The sequence below is a fragment of the Lutjanus erythropterus genome, chromosome 20, assembly GCF_056507025.1.
Source record: "Lutjanus erythropterus isolate fLutEry1 chromosome 20, fLutEry1.hap2, whole genome shotgun sequence".
NCBI lineage: Eukaryota > Metazoa > Chordata > Actinopteri > Lutjaniformes > Lutjanidae > Lutjanus > Lutjanus erythropterus.
Window position 1 is genome coordinate 6,053,875 of NC_139336.1, and position 20,281 is coordinate 6,074,155.

General features: G+C 39.1%; 1 protein-coding gene across 6 annotated transcripts in view; it reads left to right on the forward strand.

Moving 5' to 3' along the window:
- Positions 1–20,281, forward strand: part of tcf4 (transcription factor 4) — a 326,144-nt gene that overhangs the window by 258,252 nt on the left and 47,611 nt on the right. For all 6 annotated transcript variants that reach the window (XM_084746695.1, XM_084746697.1, XM_084746698.1 and 3 more), the window contains one exon: positions 19,515–19,620. In XM_084746695.1, the coding sequence (XP_084602821.1) occupies positions 19,515–19,620 (106 nt within the window). The remainder of the gene's footprint in view (positions 1–19,514; positions 19,621–20,281) is intronic.

Here is a 20,281-nt window from a genome sequence, read left to right on the forward strand (position 1 = left end):
CCAGCTGCAAAAATGAATTTAAATTGATTTATACTGGTTCTCTGTGGTTGTTTTGTGGTGTGTGTGTGTGGATTTGTAATTATCCATGTGCGTGTGTGTGGAGCCTGATGTCGCAGCAAATTTCCAATATTATTTCTTATTAATATCAAAATCATCAAATCATAAAAAATGTATCTGACATATCAGATCAGGATGGATTTTACATTAAAGTGAGTGAAACCCTGATGACATTTTGTGCTTGTGCTTGTGTGTGTGTGTGTGTGTGTGTGTGTGTGTGTGTGTGTGTGTGTGTGTGTGTGTGTGTGTGTGTGTGTGCGTGTGTGCAGTTATGGAGCCCTCAGTGCTCTGAAAAAGCCGCAGTGCGATTCGTTATTTCCTTCCTCTGATGGGTATTTCTCCTCTCAGGCACACACACACACACACACACACACACACACACACACACACACACATACACACACACACACACAAATACACTTGAACACACACACACACTCGGTCCCAGACCTCTGGCTATTTCCTGTGTCAGGGGGGACATTATAAAGCCACATTATGTTCACTATGAGCCTCCATATTCCCCCATCACTGAAATCATCCTGTGTGTGTGCGTGTGTGTGTTCTTGTGTGTGTGTGTGTGTGTGTGTGTGTGTGTGTGTGTGTGTGTGTGTGTGTGTGTGTGTGATGAGAAGAGCCTACTCAATTTCCAGGGAAAAAGAGATGTGAAAGGCCGCAATATTACACACACACACAGTCTTGCACACACAGAGTGGATTAGTTTGATGTGATTCAGAGACACAGATCATCAGTCTGGATGAAACATTTAAAATAGAAACAAACAGAACAATCAGATGAGCAGCAGTATTGATCTTTAATCGGGAAAGTATATATTAATTTATCATGTTCTGCATCTGTCGGAATAATGAACAGGAAACTGTTTTTCCTCTTTATTCTTTTTCGGCATCTGTGGTTTCTAGAAAACGGCTGACCAGTAATAATTCAGGGAAATGACGTTACAAACAGGTGCAAAGTACAGTGGTGGCAGGTCATTCTTGAAGTGTGTGGGCTTTGTATTGATTCTCTTAAAATGTTGGACTATCCTCTCTCTTTGTGTTGTGTCGGTTCTTAATAAAAGTCTGGCTCTTCTCACCAGTTCTTCAACACTTTGTTGACTCCAATTAAACTGAGCTGGTCTCTGCAAAGAATATGCTGTTGCTCCTGGGATTTGCTCTGCTGTGTTCGTAATTGACTCCAAACAGGCTGTCACTGTGAGAATATCTCTCTGTTGGTCCAGAAAATGACCCAATCAGATCCAGAAGTGGAATCCAGAATGTTTTGTCCTCTTTGGGATGCCACAGCGAGGAAATTTCCCCACCATTTAATAAACTCATAAGGAGACCGGTGTTACAGATTGTACCAGACATTTTACAAGAAAAAAAATATTTGTCAATTACGCTCAATATGTGTAACCTCAGGGCGTTCCATTGACTTTGATCTTTAACTTTAGATCTTTCCCCAAAACGGCAAAAGTCTGGCTCTTCGCACCAGGTCCTCCACACTTTGTTGACTCCAATTAAATTGAGCCACTTACTTCAAAGAATGTGCTGTTGCTCCTGGGATTTGTAATGCTGAGTTCATAATTGACTTCAAACAGGCTGTCATTGTGAGGATATCTTTGTGTTGGTTCTGAATATTATCCAATCAGATCCAGAAGTGTTACAGATTTCACCGGATGTTTTGCAAGAAAAATATTTGTCAATATCTGTAACTTTAGGGAGCTTACTTTGATCTTTAACTTTGGATCTTCCCCCAAAATGAATGGTTAAAAAGTTTTGAGTTGCCAAGTCTGTCAAACATCCCCCACACTGACCCCAATCCAAGCTACATCCACAGAATGATTTGTAAAGTAACGCTAACATTAAGTACATACCAATTGTAATGTTAGCTCCTTGTAAAGGGTAGCTTGGCTTAGCTAAGTTAGATGCCGAGACTCTGTATAATTGCCCGTCCAGCAGATTTTCATCTGCACAACTATATCGTGTTGCCAAGCAACCTGTCAAGCTGTGATTACTTCCTTATCGTATGTTCCCATCAACTGCAATACAGCTACAAAATGGCCAGACTAGCCGGTTACATTGTCCTGAAGTTGAGACCAACTCAACTTTGATTTGTAGCAGGTCACACCTGACACACAGCGACAAGTGTCAAACACTCTCTGGCTTCATGTCGCCAATTTCCATGGAAAATTACTTGTCTCCTGATGCTTTGTCAATCAGGGTCTGAACCAGCTTATGTCTGCTATTCTGTGCTGCAACACCCCAGCAGACATGTTCAGTTTGTCACTGTAGCAACAGTTCAAATACGTCCCATAGGTACTGACTGAAGGCTGTTTCATCCTGTCAGTATATTTTTATATGTGTTTTGAAGCATTGCATCACAACAGGTTAATGCACTTGGCAAAATTCGTAAAATAAAACAAAAAAAGTAAATAAAAAAAAATCACATAGAAGTTCTAACACTCTCTTGGGGTGGTTTTTGCCTTTCTGAAATTGTTAGTGATAGTTCACCCAAAAATGAAAATTCAGTCATTATTTACTCTCACCCTCATGCCAACAGCATTGCAGAATCGTGCACAATGGAAGTGAATGTTGACCAGTTTTCAAATGTAAAAAAAACAACCCCCCCAAAAATAAGTCTGGTGTAATGCAATTTTCTAAAAAGCTCCAACATGCCAAGTTGACTTGAAAGACGTCACTTACTCCATCTTTTTATCCTGAATCTTCACTGTAGATTCTTAGCTTGGAGCCACGTTCATGTGCTCTTGCACATTGTCTGAACTGGGTGTGTGTGGTGTGACTGTGTGCACATGCAAGTGACCGGCATGTCAGGGCTTTGGGAGACTTGGATTACACCAGACAAGCAGTATGGAGGCACTTTATGTTTTTTTGTGTTGTTTTTTTTCCTTTTGAAAACTGGTTACCATTCACTTCCATTGTTTGGGAGATTCGACAACACTATTTTCCTGTGAAACTCCAGCAGTGTTTTGTGGAAAAAACTAAACCCGACCTTTAGTCGGCATGAAAGTGAGTAGATAATGACTGAATTTTCATTTATTGTTCTTCTTTTTCCTGGTTTCCAGTTTTCAAACTCTGCATCTTCTACTCTGTTTATTACAGCCCTGCCTAATATGGCCTTTACCACCAACTTCTGATGAAACTACTCTTTGGTTAGCCTTGTTTATTCATTCCAAATTTTCTTTTGTTTTTCTTTTTTTTTGCAGCATTTCAGAAACAGCTACAATTTTGCCTGACAATTAGATGGAAACAGTTATTTTTGTGAAACAAAAATAACAAATTAGTAATTTAGCCTGATTATCAGGCTAATTCAGTGAGTTTTGCTCCAAATTCAGCTAAACTGTAAACACAAAACATTTGTATTTTTAAGGGCAGTATCATCTTGAAATATTGGCTTATTCAAATAAAAATCCAAATGTCAATGACATTTTTAAGGAGCTGAGAGGTTGATAATATTGATCAAACAAAATGAATTAACAAGACATCAGGACAGAGACAGAGACTGATGGAAGAAAAGGAATAACAAAAGTTGGACAGTCCATTATTGAGAGAAAGAGAGAGAGTTGTGTAAGCCAGTGTCGTTCTACCCTACGAGCCGCTCCAGTGTTTGGGTCTAATCCCTCTTTTGTGAGGGTGTGTTGAATTTGATGGAGGGGGCGGGGTCGGCCGGGTGGCTGCACATCAGAGTCAGGCAGCGTGACTGCAGGGATGCGCCGTGCTGTGAAACTAACACCCCTTCACTGGGATGGATGGATGGAGATGGAGATGGAGATGTCAGAGGAAAAGAAAAGACAAACTAGAAAAAAACGTGAAAGTTATTCCACAGCTGGATCGATCATTTTCTGAGCAGCTGATTCATTGAATTGAATTGAATACACACACACACACACACACACACACACATATACTGTATATATATACAGTTACACTCACGCACTTTAATGTTTGTATAGTCGCACACTTTAAAATACATATAGATGAGGAAAGCTCACACACACACACACACACACGCACAGTCTTGAGAGTTAATTCAGTGTAATTAGTGGTCAATTAAAGTGCTGTGACTTCACTGGCTGTCTGACTCTTTGATGTTGTGGCTCCTGGCGAGACCAGACGCCATCTTGAATTCATTTACAGGCCGCAGTGTAAACACGCCACACAACTGGACTGTCTGCTTCTTCTTCTTCTTCTTCTCTTTTTCTGCTTCTTAACTTCACTTTTACTGATTTGTTTGTTTTTCTTTAATTTGCTATTTTACTGTTTTTTGTGCAGATGCAGCTTCTTGATCTCCTTATTTTTTTTTCCTCTTTCACTGTTGCTTTTAATTTTGATCCTTTTTCTTTTACCTTTTTTATATTATTTTCTATTTTTGTTTCATTAAACCTGTTTTTCTTCTTTTCTTTTTCTTTTTGTTTTCTTTATGTCAGTCTCTTTCTTTCTTTCTTTCTTAGACTTTTCTTTTCTCAAACTTTACAGAAACTGTGAAAAAAAATTAGAAATGCTTAATTTTCATGAAACAAAATAGAAAGTGACAGACCATAGGCTATTTTTTTTTCTATCTTCATCATTTTTTACCGGTTATGTACTTAACTGGTTCTGATTTGACTGGTTCTCTACTTCACTTTTTTACTTCTGTACAATTCTTCATAAATTAAATACCCTATGATAACAATTATTTTCATTGATTAATATTTTCACGATTAATCAATTGTTTAGTTTAGAAAATGTGAAAAAAAAATCTCATTGCACTTTCCTAAAGTGACAAATTCAAATTTCCTCTTTTGTCCAACAAACAATGACTGGAACAATTTATTTAAAAAATTAATAAATTTTCTTTCGATCAATGTATCAATCAATAGACTAAACACTACGTCTAAACTTCACATAAATGTCTTTGTATGATATATTATTGTACTGTGTTTATACTTTGCAGAATAATTTGCAACATTGATCGGTCAATTAATTGTATGGAACTGTATTCTTTACTTTCCCATACAATTCGTTCCATTCTGTCAGTGGTCTTTGTGATTCAGGGCTGTTATTGGCTCTATGAAATGAGTCATTTTAAGGTTTGAAGGCTCAAGTAAAAACATACTCTGTGTCTGATCATATTTTCCTGGAAACCATCATTAGTAAAACTGAGTAAACTCAGCATCCCCGCTGTTGTGATGTTGATTGAGCTGACGCTTATTCAGCAGTTTGAGTCACTGAGAGTCGCAGACTGAGGTCAACATGTCCAGAATGAAGAGGTCAGAAATCAGTGAAAAACAACAACAGTCATGTAGCAGCAGTGACGTGTTTGTGACTGAAGCCGGAGAGAAGAAGAGCCGCTAACTGGGTTACTGCTGCTGGAGAAAAGCAGTAAATAATATATAAACAGTCTGCTGCCAGAGAGGAGAGGGGAGGAAATGAGAGGAAAGGAAAGGAAAGGAAAGGATGGAACAAGGGAACAATGAAGGAAAGAGGAAATAAAGAAAGAAAAGGAAAGAGGAAATTGGAAAAGAAGGGAAGAAACAATTAGAACAAAGGAGAGGAAAGAGAAAACAAGGAAAGGAAAAAGGGAACAAGAAAAACAAAGCAAATGGAAGAGAAATTAGAAAAGGAAAGGAAAGAGGAAAAAAAAAGAGGAAAGGAACAAGAAAATAAGGAAGGGAGCGAAAAGGAAAAGAACGAGTAAGAAAGGAAAGGAAAGGAATGCGCAAATAAGGAAAGAAAAGGTTGGGAAAAGGGAACAAGGAAAGGAAAGAGGAAAAAGGAAAGGAAAGGAAGGGAGGCAACCATGAGAAGGAGGAAAAGAAAGAGGGAACAAGAAAAACAAAGAATGACGGATAAATAAGGAAAGTAAGAGAAAGAAACATTAAAATAAGGAAAGGAAGTGAAAGGAAAGGAAAGGAAAGGAAAGGAATGTAAAGCAACGAGTAAATAAGGAATGGAAAGGAAGGAGAAATAAGGAAACAAAAGAGGGAACAAGAAAAACAGTAAAAGAAAAGGAAAAGAATGAGTAAATAAGGAAAGGAAAGGAAAGGAAAGGAAAGGAAAGGAAAGGAAAGGAAAGGAAAAAAAAGTAGAGCGGGAGGAAGTCATGAATTGCCTTTTTCCTCCTTGAAGTATTTTCATCACACTCACATACACACACACACACACTCAGGCCAATTTATCTTTTTCCTGTTCTCACTTACACACTCCTCATTCTCCGGTCTCACACACACAAACACACACTCTTGCACTTTTTAATGCAAAAAAAATTTCACAGCCGCTCACACTCACTCATGTGTCGCACACCTCTCTCTCTCTCTTTGTCCGCCCCCCAGTGTTTTCTGTCTGAGTAACTCGACCCCCCTTCAGTCACAGGTGCACCATGCTAAGACACACACACACACACACACACACACACACACACACACACACACACACACACACACACATACACACACACACACAGTCCACTTGTCTTCACATAGGGGGCTCTAATCAAGCCACAGGAAGCCTGAGCTCCGCAGGGAGCGTGTGTGTGTGTGTGTGTGTGTTTTGCGCGTGTGTGTGTGTGTGTGTGCATTCAGTTATAAGTGAGTTGAAGAATGTGTTTCGGTCCATGAAACTCACTGCGAGTGTGTGAAGCCTCTGCATGTTTTCAATTACACACCAGTATTTTTGCAGATGTGTGTGTGTTTCTGTTTCTCTCCTTCTATCATCACTTTCTCTCCTTCTGTCTGTCTCTTTTTATTTCTTTGCTCTTTTTTAATTACTTAATTATTGCTTTAATTATTTTTTATTCATTTAGTTATTTATTATTTATTTTATTAATCTCTTTTTGTTTTTACTTTTTAGTAGGATTTTTTCATCCTTTGCTGTGATGCTTTTTTCATATTCACAATCTCTCCTTTTTATTTCTTAATATTGTCTGTCTGTCTGTCTGTCTCTTTCTTTCTTTCTTTCTTTCTTTCTTTTCCTAACACTTTATTCTCATCATACATATGTCTCTTCATCTTTTCATTCATCTAATGACATCTGTCTTTGTTCCGTCCTCTTTTTCCATTTATTTTTATCTTATTTTTGTGTTTTCTTTCTCTTTTGGATATTTTTCTGCTTTATCATTAAACTTTTTAAAATCCAAAATCAATCTTTCCTTCTTTCATTCCTTTTCATCCCCTCTTTTCCTCTAAATATCTACTTTTCCCGACAATCTTTCCCTCTTTCTCATTATTTTTCTTGTTATTTTTCTGTCTTTATTTATCTCTGTCTTTGCCTCCCTCTGCTTCTTCTCTTTCCTTACTCTCTCCATTCATCTTTCTCTCTTTCCTAATCTCTCCTTCTCTCTCTCTGTACTGCATCATATGGAGTCAATTAGGCAGCCATGCTCAAAACTCTGAGAGCATGTGTGTGTGTGTGTGTGTGTGTGTGTGTGTGTGTGTGTGTGTACATCTGGTTCACATTAGTGCAATTGCAGGTTGGTAGAATAAAGGGCTCGGCTCGGAGGTGGTGGGTGGGATTTCCTTCCGCTTTCTCACACACACACACACACACACACACACACACACGCAGGCAGGCAGTTTTTCCCTCCATGTGTTTTGAATCAGGAACATAATTAACCTTCAGAGGATTCCGAGGCCGCGGCTCAGATCTCCGCTATAAAAATACATCTAAAAAACAGAAACCCCCAAAATATGTTTGATCTGTCTGCAGCGTGTTTGATTTGCTTTCCCACATCTGCCTCCGGACGGGCTCGGAGCGCAGCGGCGTGAGCGGTAAACGGAGATGAAACAAGCGCAGGCTACAGGTGGAGAGAGGAGGAGGAGGAGGAAATAGACCCAGTAGATGGATGGATGGATTCTGGTAATGATTTTATACGGCAGAAAATCAGCACTTTTGAGAAGCTGGAACCAAACAATGAATGACTTAAGCAATTCATTAACTGTTAAACTTGTTTGTATTGTCTTGTATGTTGACTTGTGTACTTTGCTGTATATGTGCTCTATTGTTTTCTCTGTCTGTGGTGTTAAACTGTGTGTGTGAAGGTGAATAAAGACGAGATGAAAGTGAAAGCAGCCTGTGAGAAATGAGAGAGGCAGAGGACAGGGAGGAGGAGGAGGAGGGAGAGAGTGAAACAAAGAGAGAAAAAATTGGACAGGCACAGGTGCAGCCGACTCTGTGTGTGTGTGTTTGTGTGTGTGTGTGTGTATATCTGTGTGTATGCGAGAATGTGTGTGTGTGTGTCTGTCAAGAGGTTTCGTGACTGCTCCTTTGAGTGTTCACATTCCAGCACATCTGCTTTGGATGAAGCGTGGTAAACTGTGTGTGTGTGTGTGTGTGTGTGTGTGTGTGTGTGTGTGTGTGTGTGTGTGTGTGTGTGTGTCTTTGTGTGTGTGTGTGTGTGAGAGAGAGAGAGAGAGAGAGTGAGAGAGAGATGGATAGCGGGAGGCAGAGAGAAAAGAAAAAAACAAGACAGGAACATTTTTAAGTCCTTTATTGAGCAAAATTCTGATTAGTTTCTGGTTCCGTTTTGTGTCAGTCAGACTGAAGTGTATTCACCGAGTTGTACCGGTGACAAAACTAAAAAAGCGAAGCAGAAATGAATCCTGATCATCAGCCTGCAAGTCATATTTCAGCAAGTGTTCGGTCATTTGTTTTCCAAATTTGCTCGCTCTCAGGTTGGTCACATTTGATTTGGAAGTCAACGGTGATCTTCTATGCCTGGTGAGGCTCTAGCCTCCGTCCATGAGCTCTATCATCAGTCTAAAAGTCTTGACCATGAAGAGAACAGGGGCCAGACAGCCAGATGTGGGCATATCCTGCTGAAGCCTGTTGGTCAAAAGTTGTTGGCAGCTTGTTGTTAAGCGTCATCCCCCAAAACACGTCCCATATGAGTGTTTTCTGATCCTCCAACTTCGTTGTTAAGGTTTGGATTGGTTAACAGTACTTGGATAACTTGGGTTAAAAGAAACCAACATCTGCTGTCAGTAGGAAGTGAGATGTGAACAGCGGTCTCCTGTGTCAAAGTCCCCAGCATTTTTAACTCATCTATCCAACCAGACATCTTCAGCCTCTGCAAATAAACTGAAGTCATTTTGGACAACATGTGCTGTTATTGTTAGGAATTCTAGTGGCATGGGTCTATGGGTGGCAGGGTCTATCAGTGGGTAGGTCCACCAATTTGGTCCAGACTGAAAAATTTTAATGACCCTTGGATGGATTGCTATTTACACTTTGTGCAGACGCTCAGGGTCTCTGGTGATCCTTTTGCTTTTCATTCAGAGCCACCAGCAGTTCAAAGTTTTCACTTATCCTGTCAGATATTATCCTGGAAAGCAGACAAATCTGCCAGGCTCATGTTATAATTTGCTCTGGCAGATCTGCCTGGCCTCACTTCCATTCAGTCAGAATCCCACCGGCCTTGGATCTGCTGGGGCCAAAGACAAAAGTTTAATTCTATACAATGACTGACAGATGAGCATTACCGGTCCACATTTGAAAAGTCACGTCATGTGATATTCCACAGCCTTGGTTGTAGGTCTTTCAAATTGTGTCCAGTCAGAAGATCCATCCAACGGCAACGCCATCACCTCATGCTCCCAAAACTACAGTGCTGATCAAAAATACTGCAAAATTCTGTTACTGCATTTTCTGTCTCATCTAAAAAGTTGTCAGAAACATATTTTAGTGTACTGTTTCGCTGGAATAAAAGAATCAGGTAATCTGGTTGTAACCATCATTCTATGCTGTGATTGGAAACAGACTAAGCACCACTATGTCATGCGTGTTTTGCTCCGATTAGTTGCAGGTCACGTTTCGTTGCTCTGATTGGTTGTAGGTATATCCAGTTGGGTCCGGAGGTATTTTGGCTTTTGTGTATTGATAACGCCCTTTGGAAATCAAAATTGAACAGAAACATTGCAGAGTGACATACATTTGCAAATATGCACATTGGTTTATGACCAAATACCTGCAAAACTAATGATATCCCAAGTGTGCTTAGTGCTAATTAGCAAATGTTAGCATGGAGACATGCTAAACTAAAATGGTGAACATGGTAAATATTATACCTGGTAAACACCTGTGTTAGCGTATGGTGAGCACATTAGCATGCTGATGTTAGCATTTAGCTCAAAGCACCGCTGTGCCTACAGTCTCACACAGCTGCTAACATAGCTGCAGACTCTCACTCTTGTTCTTGTGAAGCTAGTCTCGCCACGTCATGTTCTCCACAGATTTATTCAGAACCGTTTTGTGACCCGTTCACATTTAGTTTTTGCATCATGTTATGCATCACTCTGAGCTGAGTTGCTTTGAGTCTTTGCAGATTAAGATGTAGGCTGCAAAATGCAAACATCTTGTTCCACCACAAAATAAACACGATTGTACAGGAAATGCAGCTGTAACACAGATGTATGGTTTCAACACTTGGAACTGAGATATTAATAATTTATGTTGAAAACATTAAATATTTTTAGACTCGTCTGAACTTCTGAGTATGTGTCTGGATGTTTAGTAAGGCCGAAGGTACTGAGGAAGAAGGAGAGGAAGAGCAGGAGAAGCTCCTTCTTCTCTTCTTCCTTCTCTTTTCTCCTTTCTGTCAGAACAGAGGAGCTGAAGGAGGAGACATAGAGAGGTTGAACAGATGCTCCCCACATTTGGAGACAATAACGGAGAGAAGAAGCATCAAACACTAAACAAAGACCAAAAGCCTCCTTCTTCTTTTCATCCTTTCTTTACTCTCATTCCATTTTTCTCTCGTTTGTTTCCGTTTACTGTCTTTTTATCTGCGTCCAACTTTTAGAATTTCACTTTGTTCCATTTATTGTTTTTCCAGTCTTTTTCTTAAAAAAGAATGCTTAAGGGCTCAGCAGCATTTCCATCGCTGTCAACAAGTTATGAGTAAAACACTGCAGAGAAAATAAAGTTCTTTGTTTCTTTTCCTATTCTCTGCTTTTTGACTCTATATCACAAGCCTCCACCGTCATGATACAGCTTTTTTCTTTTGCTCCCTTTCTTCTCACTTATTGTTGTTTATTCTTTCAATTAGTTTCTGGTTTCTCAATAATGATAGTTTTGCTGCTTTTTTGGAAATGTGGTGTAAATTGAACCACTTTGGGTTTTTGTTTTTTGGGTTTTGTGACTGTGAATCAGACTAAATAAGCAGTTTGAAGACATCTTCAAACACTTGTCAATATTTTTTCACATTTTTCAGACTACCCACTGAATAATTTACTTCTTTTCATTAATATATCCAGAGATGGGACCAAGTCATTGTTTTGTGAGGCATGCTTACAAATCTTTGCAGTCAAGTCCCAAGTCAAGTCCTAATCTATGACTTTTGAGTCCTGAACAGGTCATAATGTAGCAGTGAGTTTCCATTTTTAATGATTTACAAAGTTAAGCTAATGTTAGCTAAGCATTAGCATGCTAACTTTGTTAATATTAGTCTTGACATACTGTTGTTTGTACAACTTTAAATGTCAAAGGTGGAAGTTGCTGTGTCTTCATCTGTAATTTTCAACAACTGTAATTCATTTTTTTGTTGACCACCTTGTAGCTGTTGTGCATGAACGAAATTATCTTAAGCATTATTTTTTTCCAAACTGGAGCTCAGTAACGTAATGTTGTTCTTTATGGTTCTCTCTTGTTTGAATGCTGTTGGATTGGCTCAAACCAAGTGGATCTGATTCATTGTTTTTTTAAAAACAATGAATCAGCTATTTTATTTTTTCCTGCAGCTTGTTTGGCTGCTGTCAGATTGGTTCAAACAAAGTGGATCCATGGCATTAATGAAGCATCTCATTTGAACTGGGAAGTCGGAATTTCTGACTTTCCAGTTGGAAATATCAACTGTAATGACCCACTTCCAACACAGAGGAATCTCACGGTTCCAAAACTCAAAATCCAAGACGTCATCGACTATAGTGAAAGCTGTTTATGAGAACTTGTTACATCAGCCATACACACAGTACTGTCCAAATTCTATTTGTGAACATTTGTGGATATGTGTCTATGGTGTTTGTATGCACAAAATACTGCATAATCTCTTTTTATCAGGCAGAGAAAAGTTTTTTTTTCCAACTTTGTTGTACTGTAATACTTTAAACTTGGCTGTGAGGTGAATGGAACACACCAGACGTGTCGACTTGCTGAGAATAGATAAGCGTTAACATTAGCTGATTCATTAAATTCATTGATTGGAAGGCTTTTTAAATAAATACTTATAATCTTTGGGCTTGGGTGAAGTTATCAAGTATTTTCAAGTCAAAAGGCTCAAGTTCAAGTGAAGTCATGAGTCACTGGTGTTCAAAGTCCAAATTAAGTTGCAAGCCTTTTTGATTTTGACAAGTCTGAAATGATCAAGCTTGTGACTCAAATCTGACTCAAGTCCCAGTCATGTGATTCAAGTCCATGCCTCTGAATATATCTAATTTTTTAGTTTTTAGGTGAAAATGATCAAAATGTTCCTCTACATTCATTGTATTGAGTGCTATCAGTACATGTGCAGACTTTTACTAATTTTCTTTCTCTAATTAAAGTTCAGCTGCTGTTTCTGTTGTGTTCATACCTGTGGTTCAGGTCAGTGAGTCACACAGCTGGCTGCTCTGAACACACTTTGTGTGTGTGTGTGTGTGTGTGTGTGTGTGTGTGTGTCTGTGTGTTTTGTTGGCTCCATGAGGAATCAGTTTTCATTGGAATGTGTCTTTATTTTCTCGTCTTGTTGCCCGGGGCGGCGCAGAGCGAAGCTTTGATGAAATCTGTGATGTTTTGTGTTCTGTGAAGATTCACTCAATCCGTCAAACACCACGGCACAGCGGGAGGTTACACAACTGCCTCTACTGGATTCTATCAGGGTTTCTACTGTGCTGCAGATGATCCTTTACACACAACAGGCTCCACTGGTTTTTGTTAGGAATATCTGTCATTGTTCTGGAAAACAACTGGTTCAACTGGTTTGTATTATGGTTCTATGCAGGGAATAGGTTCTACTGGTTTCTATTAGGTTTCTGTTATGATACAATAATTGCTTTACAGAACTGTTTTCTACTGTGTTTCTGTAGCTTGGAGAGCTGGTTTGACATGTTTCTATTTGCTATTGTACAAAACTGATTCAGCTGGTTACTATCATCTTTCTACTGGTTGGAGAACTGGTTTGACTGGATTTTGTTCCGTTTCTACTGGTGTACATATAATTTAACACTCATGATAATGTTTGATAATTAAGACTTGATTCTGGCACAGTGGACTGGTTTGATTGGTTCTGCTTCAGGTTCTATTGTGATGGAATAAGAGTTAGTAAGAACATAAATTGTGAGGAACTGGCTCTGCTGGTCTCTATGAGATTCTTATTGTGGGACAATAACTACCTGATGTGGTTTGGAGTGGTTTCTATTGTGGTAAAAAAAAAAGAACAGGTGTCTATTGTTTCCACTGCAGTATAGATCATAGTTTTCTCAAGTGCTTCAATAGAGTTCTAGTCAATTTACTTCACAATGACACTCATTTGTGTCTCTAGCATCACAGCTAAGTAAACTGGTGTCAGCGTGGCTCCTGTAGTTGATCCACTGGTTCCATTATATTGGGGACTCATTGGTGCTTTATGTTCTGCTTCTGCTATAGTCCAAATCACAGCTGGTTTCTATTAAGACTCTATTGTTGCACAGAGATCTGGTTTGGCTAGTTCATCATATCTAAACAACAAAACAGGCTGATTGCCAGTAAGTTCGAAAACGACATATATGACCAGTGGAGAGTACCGGCAGCAACAGGCATACAGGTACATAACGTCACTTACATAAGTTATGTACATAATGTAACTTCAGTAACTTAAGTTTAAAATATGTCAGCCATCCACCCCACTTTGTCTATATGCAGACATTTGCTGTTTATACTACCTCAACTTACTTCCTCCCTTTCTCTCTTCATAGTTACTACGGCCATTTGTAGGTAGAGTTGTCATGATACCAGAATTTTGAACTTTGATACAACACTAATATTAAAAAAAAGATTCTGATACCTCTTTCGATCCCATGGCAAAAAGAAAAATGAGCCCCCCAAAAAAGTTTTATTCTTTATTATCAATGTGCACATAGTGCAGGTAGGGAAAAACCTAACTTAACACTGAACTGAAGTCTTGAGTGGGCACTTAGATCACTTTTTAATAGTTGAAAACAAGCTACAGTTGTATAGTTTTTTAAATGTGGTATTGAAAAGCATCAATATTCCTGACAACCTCACTATTAAGGATAAGTTATACTGTAAGAGCTGATCTTGCTTGATCTTGTACGATTATTGTGTGACCTCACAAAGGTAATGTGATTTGGGCAGCAGGGATGGTTACATCATTGTAACGTTATGTGAGAGTGACAGTTGTTGGCGGTAATGCGCCTCCAAGCTGGTTTGCCAACCGCCATAGAAGAAGAGACAAGAAAATCTGGAGGAGGAGAGGAGCTTTTAAATACAGAGCAGAAGTCTAGGATTTACACCTGTTAACTTACAACCTGTAACACCTAAAACTATTACCGTTTGTATCCTAAAGCTTCCATTTAGTCAAAATAATCACAATTAGATATTTTTGTCAAATTTTCGTTCAGCCACATGTGAAAGTATGGTATGGTTATGACGTTTTTTTCTTAATTAAATTTACGCAATTACTTTATCATGATATACTGTTTACATGTAGTGTGACAGAAGATTTTTGCCATATTGCACAGCCCTAGCCACAAGAGATCATCACTTAACATGAAACGTAAATTTCAGACATAATAAGCTGGGGCATAGAAATTATTTTCCACAGCATGTTTGACTGGTTTCTGTTCTGTTTCCATTGTAGTAGAAATCCCAATATTTCTACAAAGATTATAATCACACAGTAACTGTTGACATAAGCAAGTGAACAAGATTTTTATCAGAATACCCAGCTGAGACGTGTTATGAAAAATGGCTGCATATGAAGGTTATTGATCGGAGGTACACTGGTTTCTGTCATGGTTCACGTTACTCTTCTCTGGTTTGTGGTTTGCCAGTTGTCAGTGAAATGACAACACAGTCGAGGGTTTCTCTGATTGGCTCGAGGTCCACTCGCTAACTGTGGGAATACTGATATTGCTGTGTGTGTGTGTTACAGACTGCAGGAAGTGAGGTTGTTATTGTGTCTCTCCGCATTCCACAGACTTAAACACACTCTGCACCTGTTTCTGTCTGTCTGTAGACACACTCTCATAAATACACACGCACATAGACAACTACACACACAAGTTACGGCCTTTCGTCACCAGTCTAACAACACAGTCAATGGGAAAATATGCCTGTACAACACGAGACATAAATCAAAAATATTTTCAACAGGAACAACACATGTGTGTGTGTATATGTGTGTGTGTATATTCTTGTGCACTTTGGGTCAATAAATGTGGTTTTATCATCAGTGCACAAACTCAGTTCTCAGAGGGGAAGAGGAGGAGGAGGAGGAGGAGGAAGTTTGTGGGGATTTGAGTTTGGCTCTAATGACATCTACAGACACTGTGTGTTTGTGTGTGTGTGTGTGTGTGTGTATGTGAGGAAGTGTGTGAGCTCTGAGACCGAAGGATTTGGATCCTTAAAACTTGTGCAAGGTGCACTGTGGGAAGGTACTGACCTCTCGTAGATGATTAGCTTCTCTTCATCTTACATTTATGTATTTACAGTTGTGTGTCTACAACTTTGCGTGCGTGTGGCTGTGTGCATCGTTTCCTGACCTCAGCCTTTCATTCCCACAGTTCCCAGTGTTCCCTGATTGTTGTGGCGTGTATCGCTGTGTCTGCGTCTTTCCGCGGCCAATCATTTCAGGAAGCAAACACAGTCAGCACAAGGCTATGATCTTGAACACAACTTTCAGTATGCAGGGACAAATGAACAGTTACTGTGTCAGATAAACTGAACTTACTTTTCACACGTGACACTTCTCTGTGAGTCACAAGTAAGTCATAATGTGCTCTTCACCAATTGTAATGACATCTTACCAATAGAGCCTTAACTTACAGTTCTTTGTGCACCTTCATAGCTGTTGTGTCTGTCATTTTTTGACCTGCACCTTTTGCATTCTGCAATTCATGTTTTAGTTTTTGTACATGAACAAAATGATCTTTGGTATAATCTTTTTCCAACTCTAGCTCGGTAACATGACATGAGTTCTGTATGGTTCTCTAACTTGACTAAATGCTGTCAGAACCAAGTACATCCGAGAAATTTAGTGTCAACTTGCTGTATTTTGTGCTTCATAATGCACCACACATTTTCAATGGGAGACAGGCAGGCCAGTCTAGTACCTAAACTCTTTTACTGCGAAGCCACACTGTTGTAACACGTGCAGAATGTGTCTTGGCATCGTCTTGCTGGAGTAAGCGGGGACATTTCTGAAAAAGACGTAATGGGGCCTTCACAGATGTGACAGTTACCCATGATACCATGGATGCCAAACACATCTCCATACCATCACAGATGCTGTCTTTTGACCTTTGCGCTGGCAACAATCTGGATGGTTGTTTTCCACTTTAGCCCAGGACACAATGTCCATGATTTTCAAAAACAACCTGAAATGAGGACAACACACTTTTCCACTTGGCATCAGTCCATCTCAGATAAGCTCAGGTCCCAGAGAAGTCTGCAGCATTTCTTGATGTTGAAATATGGCTTTCTCTCTCTTTACTTTGAATGATGATTCTGGGAATGAATTGATATGTGGCAGACTTTTTTACAATACATACTTTTTCATTTTTGGGCTTTGAGAAAAGAATTTTTAAGTCAAAAAGCTTGATTTTGTAGAGTCTAAAAGATTTGGGACTTGAAGGCAGGTTTGATGCCCACGGTAGATGTTTTGCCTTGCATATTTTGCACACTGCATGGGGCGTCCAATGTAGATCTCTCCACCGTCCACAGACATTTACAGGTATCAGTCATGTAGTCACAGCTCCCTCTGGGTATTGAATACCAGCTGCACCACATCCAGGCTAAAACTCAACAAGTAAAACAAACCACACAAGTTGGGATGTTGCGTGCAATCAGACATAAAAGATGTAGATTTCAAGCCAATAATATAAAAGTTATATTGTAAGGTTGATGTTTTAAAACAGTCCTTCCATGTTATGTTCGCTTCTGGATGTTGTCTTCCCTTGAATCATGGGTGGAATCCCACTGCCTCCCAAAGGCATTGAGTCCATGCTTTTTATTACAGCAATGAAAGTTTGTTATATTCTTGTCCTCATTTAATCTCCTGTCCCTTTCCTGAGAACCAGAGGGGTTCACTGCATGTATGCTGCAAAAGTTGACCACCGGGGGGTTCAACTGAAGGACATCAAGGGAAGACTTTGTCTACCTGTGCACACCTGGATATTAGTGGCAGAAAAAGAGTAGATTCAGTCTTGTATGGTCCTATTTTATCCTGAAGATCTTTTACCTTAAAGACTACAGGACAGTAAATCAAAGGAAATCAGTGTCCCATTTCCCCCCTCTGAAGTTAAAGCTGAAAGCTTTAGCAAAGCAGCAAGCTTTTAGTGATCTGAAGAATAAAGTCAGGAGGTTTTTGTTTAAAAGAAAATGTTTTGGGCTGTTTTCTGTTTTTAATAATTTCTCTCAGGGAGTGTGGGAAGTGAGATGATGTTTTTTTTTTTTATAATGCCCCCAAGTGTTTTTTCTTTTCTTCATCTTTTTCTTTTGTTTCTTCTGTCTGTGTTCTATCACATCTGTGTTCCATCCATATGCAAATACCCTAAAGTTAACAAAGCAGCCCATGTCTTTTTCAGAGGATGGAGGTAGATTAGGTGTAGCTGTGGAGCGGGGTTTTTTCATTTTGATGTGAATCAGTGGGGGAGACGGAGAGAGAGAGGGAGGAGAGCGCTTTCAACAGCTGTTCCAGGGTTTGCGTCATGCGGCGCGAGCGAGCGTCATGGCTGAGTGTTCGCACGCTATGCACACACACACACACACACACACACACACACACAGAGGCATGCTGTGGGGACCCCCAGTCGAAGGCATGACCAAACACAGGCATTGTGTTCTCATGCAGCCGCTGTGTTGCTGAGGAACAACGTCACCTGCTCTGAGTGATGACAGGCTGCTGGTTCTGCTCGCAGTCTCACGTTTTACTGCATGTTTGCTGCTGCAGCTCCTCTGAGAGGAGACGCTCACAAAATCACTGCTCTGTTCTTCTTTTAGTCATCAAACTATTCTGAGCTGTAATTGTATATGTTAGGAACGATGTTATTATCATTAGTAGTCATTGCAGTGTAAGTGCTTTGCACTGCAAATGCAATTGATTCAGCTACCATTGCCACCACTATAGTTTTTTAATGTTGTGTATTGACGTCACATGCTGTTGCCAGCCTGCTAACTAACTTAGCTCTGTGCTGCTAAAAATTGAAAGCTGACTGATGGGTGGATGACTTCTGATTGGATGAAACTGGTTGGTTCAAGCCTACAAAAGCACAAAACATATTTTGAATTACAGGAAGAAAACATGACTGGATTTTGATGGATGACAATACAAAGAATTTTATTTACTTAGTTATTTATGTTAGGTGCACAGTATGAGCTGGGATGCTATCTAAAAGAGGTAATTTCATAGCAACTTTTATTTAATTAAAAAAAAACTTTCAAAGACAAAACTTAAAATCTGTGCATACATAAGTCTGTAATGATTTTTGTGCTTTAAAAAAATAAAATTAGCTTTAAAAGTTTATTTTTGTTTTACAATTAAGTTTAAGGTTTTCTCTATATTTATATATATGTATTTTTTTTAATTTTTAAGTTGTTTATTTAAAAAAGTATACAAAATCTTAAAAATGATCTCATCTTTTTAGAGAAACAAAAAATTTGATCATTTTTAAAAAGTCATTTAGAATTTGGAAAATGCGAAAAAAAAAAAAAAAAAAACTATTAAACTTTTAATTTTAGATATGTAATTGTATTTTTAGAAAAAGCATAACATCTAAGAATCAGCTTTTCTACAATACAACATCAAATAAAAAGTTTTCATCTTATGGTTTGAAAATCAAAATAAATAAATAAATAAATGAACATGACATTAAGCCTATTTTGAATAATATTTGAATTAATTATTAATCTTAATCTCTCTTTTGCATGATATTTCTGTGTATTATTCAGAAATTGTTTGGACTGATGGAAGGCAGTGTTCTCAGAGCAGCTGTTTTAGAATGAAAAGCAAAGAGCACTGACAGCTCAGTGAGTGGTGTGATCTTTTAGTCAGGCGTAGGAAGGATGAGGTTGATGTCAGAGTTAAGGAGAGACGCGTCAGTCATTAAGTTGAAATGACGTCCATCTGAAGCTGATTCCCGCTGAGCTTAAACAAGGAAAATGAGAAAATAGAAGTTTTTGGCAGTTTGTGTTTGTCTTGTGAGCTTTTGATGAGAACAAGTTGTATCCTGATCAGACTTCTGAATGACGTCGCGCGTCTCTGTGTTTGTGTTGCAGGTGTACGCTCCGTCTGCCAGTACAGCCGACTACAACAGGGACTCACCGGGTTATCCCTCCTCCAAACCTCCCAGCTCTGGCTTCCCAAGCTCATTCTTCATGCCAGGTATGCACACACACACACACACACACACACACACACACACACACACACACACACACACTTTCTCTCTCACACAGACAGCACAGGTCTGTCCCTCATCAGATCTCCCAGCTGAGGATTATTGAGCTCATTGTGGATTCTGGATCACACATGAAATGAGCTGAAAGATCAAACCAGAATCCTCAAACGATCCATACATTTTATTTTTTTTGTAGCCGCATCAACAAATGCTTTTGTTTTTAGTGTGGAAAAAAAAAACTGACAAGTTGAGATGTTTCCTCCTCTGAGGGCATCGTATTTTACATACCAGGACACCCGTGAGAGATTTATTGCAGTATTTTAGTTGGTTGTGTGCAGTCAGTTTAGTTGGGTCTGTCTGTGCTGTGAGAGTTAACTGAATCAGGGGAATTGTTTCTCTGTTTGCCCACAGTTTAATACATTGGTTCCCAACCTGGGGATCATGACCCCTGGCAGGGGTCACAAAAGCTTCAAGTGGGGTCGCAAGGCCCTCTTGATTTTAAGGAGTGTAAGAAAACTTAAAAATATGTACACTGTACATTCAAAAAGGTTGAAGGTTGTCAGAGCTTAAATATTTGGACTTAATGTTACACAACTCCTCAATTACAGTTGAATTAAAACTATTGATTAATTTATTTCATGTTCA